General features: G+C 38.7%; 1 protein-coding gene across 1 annotated transcript in view; it reads left to right on the forward strand.

Annotated features, from left to right (window-relative positions):
• LOC145438068 (uncharacterized) overlaps positions 1-4,276 on the forward strand; it is a 73,687-nt gene extending 69,411 nt beyond the window's left edge. The window contains exons 7-8 of the mRNA XM_080315450.1: positions 1,118-1,390; positions 4,111-4,276. Coding sequence (XP_080171576.1) covers positions 1,118-1,390; positions 4,111-4,130 — 293 coding nt within the window. The 3' untranslated portion in view covers positions 4,131-4,276. The remainder of the gene's footprint in view (positions 1-1,117; positions 1,391-4,110) is intronic.
• The last annotated feature ends 2,890 nt before the right edge of the window (positions 4,277-7,166 follow it).

Raw genomic sequence — 7,166 nt, forward strand, 5'->3', positions numbered from 1 at the left:
AAAACCACATCAACCTATTTGTTTCATTTGACCGTTTATGATTCACAATAAGCAGATCATGGGTCGTGAACAACAGTGGGCTTGTAGAGTAAGCTATAAACTGTAAAATATCAAATTATAAGTTCACCGACAGTGCAAAATCTACGATACAAACAAAATGTCGAGGTCAAAAGAAATTTGACTTTGTAAACCATTTTGACAAATTTTGACCTCACGCTACAATTTTGACAAAATTTTGACATATTTTGACATGTGAAAAAATCGCCCTAGTTATAACTACTGCAACTGCACTGTTTTGAACAAATATATCTGAAAAGATTTGAAGCGTGTTGCTGCTTGGTAGATTTTCATTTATCAAACCTTGTCAAATTTTGAATAGATTCTCTACCGTATTAGCGTACCAAATCTTGCTTTCACAGCAAACCAATTGTGCCAAACTGTACACGGGCTGATCAACTCAAATGCTATAACAGTGGCCTTCATCCCTTTTGAGTTAGTAAGCCCTGTAGCGGTTGATGTAACGAGTTGGTACGTGAGCTCATTAAAAGTAATTAAAATGTAAGCGCATATAAATAGTTTGGGAAGGACGGGTTTAAAGCAATGTAGTAGTCGATAAAAGTTCAATGGTCAGGCGACGATGAACAAAAATTTGGAATCTATATTGATGCTAATACCTTTATCCAATACCGGAATATGCACACACGATGGGCCGTATGTACCGTCATGTTTTGAACTAGAACGTCAACTCAAACGAAAGTTCGATGGTTGTTTCTGTCACATTTATCATGATATGTTTTTCTAGGGTGCCAAATTCGACCGAAAGGACATCGTTTATAGTTGATTCATCTTAACGACGTTGAAGTCTCGGTTGTCATAGCTAGATGTGTATACGATCGAGGGGTCAGAAGATTCAACTTAAACTGTGTATACGGTCTCATTTCAATTTGTTATATACTGCACATCTGTTATTCGGTTTTCATGCTATGTATGAGCTCAATGCATGAAGTGAAGCAGATAATCTAATTTGTCAGCTGGTGATTCACGCAGATATCCGTATAAGTCAAATTGTTTATGCTTATATACTGTATACTTTAATTTCAGTGAATTTATTTTGCAGTCGCCCCTTACGGTTTGTCAGTATCCGATGAAGAAGCTACATTGGAGATAGGGTCCAATTTCAACGTTGAATGCAGCGCTTCCGACTTTCCTACGCCGGATGTGAAATGGTACCGACATAACGTCTACGTTGCACATCAGAAACGCGGAGTAGCCAAGTCTACTTTGGTACTTGACAACGTAAATTCCGAAAATGATGGGATGTACGTCTGTAAAGCTACCAATGAAGTCGATGGGGAACGGAGCATCACGGAAGGCTATTTTTGGCTCGGAAGTATGTATATCGTGATCAGACATGGGGTGATTACTTCACGAATGTAATCGATTGCGATTACGATTACTTGTGAATCCCGCGATTACGATTACGATTACAGCAAAATCAGGAAGTAGTCGATTACGATTACGATTACATTTCAAAAGTAATCACGATTACTCACGATTACATTTGTTTTGCTTCTTAGAACTAATATATTGGAGATATTGGAAGACAATATAAGGCTTGCGATGAAAATAAGGTCTCATGAGATAACAACTTTCTTTATAAATCATACTTCATTTGATTGTTAGGCCTACGTCATAATGCACCCATTGTCCAACTCTATGCAGGACTATTCGTCACACCCAGACATTTGCATTCTTGCCAGGTCCGTAACTGCCACACCCCAAACTCCCCAATACGACCAGGAGCGAGCTCTAAGGGGACTCAAAAGTAGGCTATTTCGTAAATCAACATAAATCATAATGGATTATTTTCAAGAGAGTTAATTAACTTGAAAATTTTCTTCGAGCTTCGGGATTTAATGTCTCTAAATAGCTTGATTTTGAAATGCATACCTCTCCCCCTCAAGAAAAAAAGCATGCATAATTTATTGGAATATGGATTTCGCTGGCCCTCATTACCCCGCCACGACACATCAAAAGACGTCTGCAATTTCGGCCAATATGCAACTCTACAAAGTGTGCTACCAAAGAATGACCTTGGTCAAAACTTTGGGTATGTGTCCATTGTCAGTAGCCTAGCTCTGTGGGCGTGACGAATAATCCAGTCCCTCCAATCTGAGCCCCAACAATGCAAATGCTGGCAGGGGCACTCACAGAAGAATGAAGACATGACAATTTGTGTGTGCGTCTCACGAAAATTTTATTTTAGTCTGCTACGTTTGGGCGACTTCAGTATCTTTTGATTATATAAAAGGCGGGAGGTCACGAATTAATTCGAATAATCGAATAATCACGAAAGTAATTATAACAACATACCAGATGCTATAATTATGAATTTTCGTGCCCCCAGCTCTACCGGTAAATCTGAATGAATAGCAGTATAATGCAATTGCCAATATTATGACGAAATTCAATCATCAACTTGAAAACTGACCACCATGGGTCCCACATACCCAGGGTTGTAATGACGCGAGTAACGATTTTTTGGTGACTAGACTTGACTCGAGTCATTTTTTTTTAAATGCGTAAATTGCCTCGACTCGAGTCAATTTTTGTATTGACTCGACTTGTACTCGAGTCATTTTGCATGACTAGAACCAAGTCATATGACTCGAGACTAGAGCGGGCAAGACAGACATTCCATGTAACTTCGAAGAATAGTAAAGTTACCACATTATTCGTATTTCTTCTATCATCATGCAGTCCTGGTACATGGAATGGAAATAGGGCCGTAAACTGTGAAAACTGATAGAAATTACTATATTATGAATACGATCCATTCTATATGACTCGAGCAGAGTTGAAAAAGTGGGTTGAACCGGATTGATCTGAACATAACGACTTGGATTCGTAGTCGAGTCAAACACTATGACTCGGACTCGACCTCGACCCTATACTAGCTGACCTGGACTCGAACTTGACTCGGGGGTGAATTGAAAATGACTCGACCTGACTCGAGTCAAAACTATAAACGTGATATTGACTTGTGACTCGTAACATTGTTACTTGGTCACAACGCTACCAATACCAACGTTTGGAGTGGGGGCCGAATTGCTGTTTTGGTCCTGATTGTACGTACAACCCACGCTAACATGGTGTATAAGCGAATGGCTATGGCGACAGGTATAAAACGATTGGCACCCGTTTCAAGTAGAGTCATATGAGAATAAGGAAAGTGAACTGAAAATGCAACCTTCCACTTAATACAGATACTGCAAGGTGCCGTTACGAGAAACGGCAAAAAACGGCTCGGTTATGATATATATCAGCAGCTGTTGATTTTAGCCATCGTAATGTTTTATTTGACGAGTACAAAATTTCAAATCTTTGTCCGGTGTATGTACAATACATACGCATACTACATAAATAGGCCTACTGCTCGCCAAGCAGCAACGGTCAAACTGCGTTTAACTAAGCATAACCAAACATCAATACGTAAGTTACTATTAGAAACTAGGCAGAGTGGTGATTATCATCTTACTGCGAGGTAGTGGCGTTTGGAACGTATTGATAACCTGATATATGTCATGGCTTATACTGTTCTAACAATCACACAACAATGTACATCGAATATATATTTACTACGTGTGGATACTTCTTACGTAAGGACGGGCAAAGCTGATAGTTCTGACGTAATAATGAGCAGTGGCGTTTGAAAATCAACCGTTTGCGCTATTAATAACCTGGTAGAATATCTCTTCCTTGTTCACGAATGTTCGATTTTGTCATATTCATTGTACAAATAAAAAGTAATCGTTATTTCACAAAGAAATCGATTAGATATGTGAAGTAGTCGATTACGATTACGATTACTTTGGATTTTTTTCGAATGTAATCGATTGCGATTACGATTACTTGAAAATGCTGTAATCGTCGTAATCGATTACGATCACAAATCGCGATTACCCCATGTCTGATCGTGATTGCGTTGTATAATAATTGTCCAATGTCATATGTGCAAAACTGATCATCTTGTAATTTGTTTCAATTAACGCACAGCTTAATCCTAATCATACTGTTCCACGTCATTTATTTTATTTTATCATATTACAGTTACCACCATCCTTGGATAAAGAATTCCTGGGTATTGATGTAATCTACCAATTGCTGCATATCCTCCTAATCGTCGGAAAAGAAGTCTGCGTATTTTATCGTTCACTTCTTCCGAGTTAACTGTTTCCAAAAATAAATGACATATAATTCGATTGAATGAGAAAAAGCATATTGTGACCGAGTTCGCTCCGTAAAGTGGCAGTTACTGTTCAGTCGGGTGAGTTGCCTATAAGATCAACGAAGCATTAAAAAAGTTGCCTCTGATCGCTATGTCTTGTTATTCATCTTTGCCGCATTAATGCCGATATCACGGGGAAGCAGTGATTCTTAACTGCGAATATGACTGTTACTGCTGATCAGTGTTTCTGCCACACTTTTGGTGATAGATGGAAAGACTTCCCAAAAGTTACAAGGGCTCTTAATCGCTGTTTCATGAAGAAATGAGGTTACAAAAAAGACCAAGGACTTCAAAGCCAATACGGTAGTCAGGCAAATATAGAGATATGGACAAGCTTTCGGCTCTCACCTCAATACGACACTTTACGACATTGGACAGCAGTCACATATATATCAATGTCAAATGGTATCTTCCAATCCAGCTCTTTTTGATTTAACATCCATTCAAACAACAACTGCTACTCACTCGATCGATCGCTTATTGATTCATTTAATTGATTTTTGGGTATTCGCAACAAACCGTGAATAGCATGCACCCATATGTCGTATAAATATAACTGCACTTTACTCCGCAAAATTCGGACACCGTTTAACCCCGACAACTGTTTCTTCGGCCAACGCTATACCGGTTAGTTCGGACACTGGGTCGGAATTCCTATCGTTAGGACATCATGACACAATAAGCAGTATTTCATTCATTTTAACATCCAGTGAGTGAATAGGGTGATATAATGTCGATCCATCCATTAGCAATCGACAATGAACTCAATAAGGCCCTGTCAGCTTTTTAATCGCTTTACTTCCATACAATTGCGTCCGTATTGTTAAACGGAATGCTACAGAAAAGTTTTCTTCCTAATTTCCTACTGTTTTGTGGAGTACGTTTATCAGGTGAATATAGCAAGGCCTTATTTACTCGAGTCCGACTCGAGTTGGGATATGTTGCTAAATGTGGAAAATGACTTGACTCGGCTTGAGGGACTTTTAACTCGAGTTATTGCATGTGACTTGACTAAGTCATATGGCTGGACTCGAGACTTGGGCGGCGAAGACAGGCATTTTGTTGCGACTTTGAAGAATAGTAAGCTAACACATTATTGATATTTCGTCTATCAGAACTGGTGTTTGTGAAATGGGGTCAGAAAATGTATAAAGTGAGGAAAATTAATATATTATGAATGCCATGCATTCAATTTAACCCAATCAGAGTAGTAAAAAGGTTAGTTGAATAGGTTGAGCTCGAAAATGAACAGTGAACACAGTGTCCTAAACTAGAACTCTAACCGTTGAATCCCGATTCGGGCTTGGACTTGACTCGGCTATGAATTGAACATGCCCCGACTTGATTGGAGTAAATACTATAAAATTATTATCAACTTGTGACTCGGGACCTTGGGACTTGGTTGCGACCCACCCTGGAAAATAGTCACCAGCCCTTGAAAGATTACTGTATACTATTTTAACCCTATATGAGTATTTTACAGTAATACAGTAAATAGTACATAGTAATTCTTGAATCGTTTGTTATCAATCTACAGTACTTCACAACACTCCTAACCTGTAGGTATAGCTCCTGTCCGTTTTATGCGATCAGTGCCAATCACTGCAGTATAGAGCAGCCATATATAGCATTCATTAAATACGCAAAATAACAGTATTTTCAATGCCCTGTCTGGGCATGGCCATGAAAAGATCAATTGATTTTCCTCTAAATTCTGACAAAGCTTTTTCTCCGCTTAAGTGGTCCAAAATAGAGGCGAACCAAAGTGTCCGAATTAGGTATAGAGCCGATTTTAATCATACTCATATTGCGCTAACGATTTCCATCATCTCTGCTACTACTGTTTTTTTTTGTGAGATAAGTATAGGCCTACATACTTTGAATTCTGTTTCGTTTGGCAATTGATTGAAAATTGCAAAATATAGGCTTCGGTCAATGTCCTGACAAAATTAGCTATTTTCTATTCATCTAACATTCCTCTCTTTAAATGCAGGTATAAGAGGATAAAGCAGAACTTAGCTTTTTGATATGTTTGTTAGTATTGTGTAATTCAGGATCACAAGGACAATTGAGGTCCGTGTGTCCGGATTCAAATCAGAATGAATGCAGGCTTTATTGAATAAACGTGGGATGCGTTTGCCCCTCAGCATCATTGCCATCATGATTCAAAGAAGTACTTCGCAATCAAAAATGCGGGAGTGGAAATTTTGATCGGATTCACCTGTGTATCGACTACCAACTTATCAGGATTGAATAATTGCGCCCATCTGTACAGTGATAATACACAACACATTAACATGCGATGCCCAAACATCCTTGGTAGGTTCCGCACTGTCAACCTTTTTCATATATTACAATTTTCACTTCATGATAACATCTTTAGTTGAAATCTTTGGTTCAGATTTATTGCATTTCAACTGCAAACCACTCTATGCATGGCGCTGGTAGCATAAAAAAATCAACACTGAACTAGCATGCACCTTGACAATCTCGAAAAAGTTTTCTGCTTTGTTGCAAAAGTTTGCTCGAAATATCCAACTTTCCGCTTGTGAATATTTAGTTACTCTGTGCTGTGAGCTTGACCCGCAGTCACACAACATGAAGAGCGAAATGCACTACATGTAGGTAGTCAGCGAATGATGCTTATTCAAACAATCCATGAAATCAATATCATTGTCTGAAGTAAAAAATCTAGCAGGCGTACAAGGCCGATCTTGATTTCATATGTTTATTGTAAAACAAAAAATCCGTATTGAGGCGTATTGGCTACTGCTGTATAACTTGTTACAGTAATATCGGTAACAAGTACAGAAACCCGTTTTACACTCTGCTCAATATCAACGTAGCAATACTCACACGCCGAATACATTGTCCGGTC

Source organism: Botryllus schlosseri, chromosome 4 (assembly GCF_051294905.1).
Source record: "Botryllus schlosseri isolate E-star chromosome 4, Bs_hap1, whole genome shotgun sequence".
In the NCBI taxonomy this organism is placed as follows: domain Eukaryota; kingdom Metazoa; phylum Chordata; class Ascidiacea; order Stolidobranchia; family Styelidae; genus Botryllus; species Botryllus schlosseri.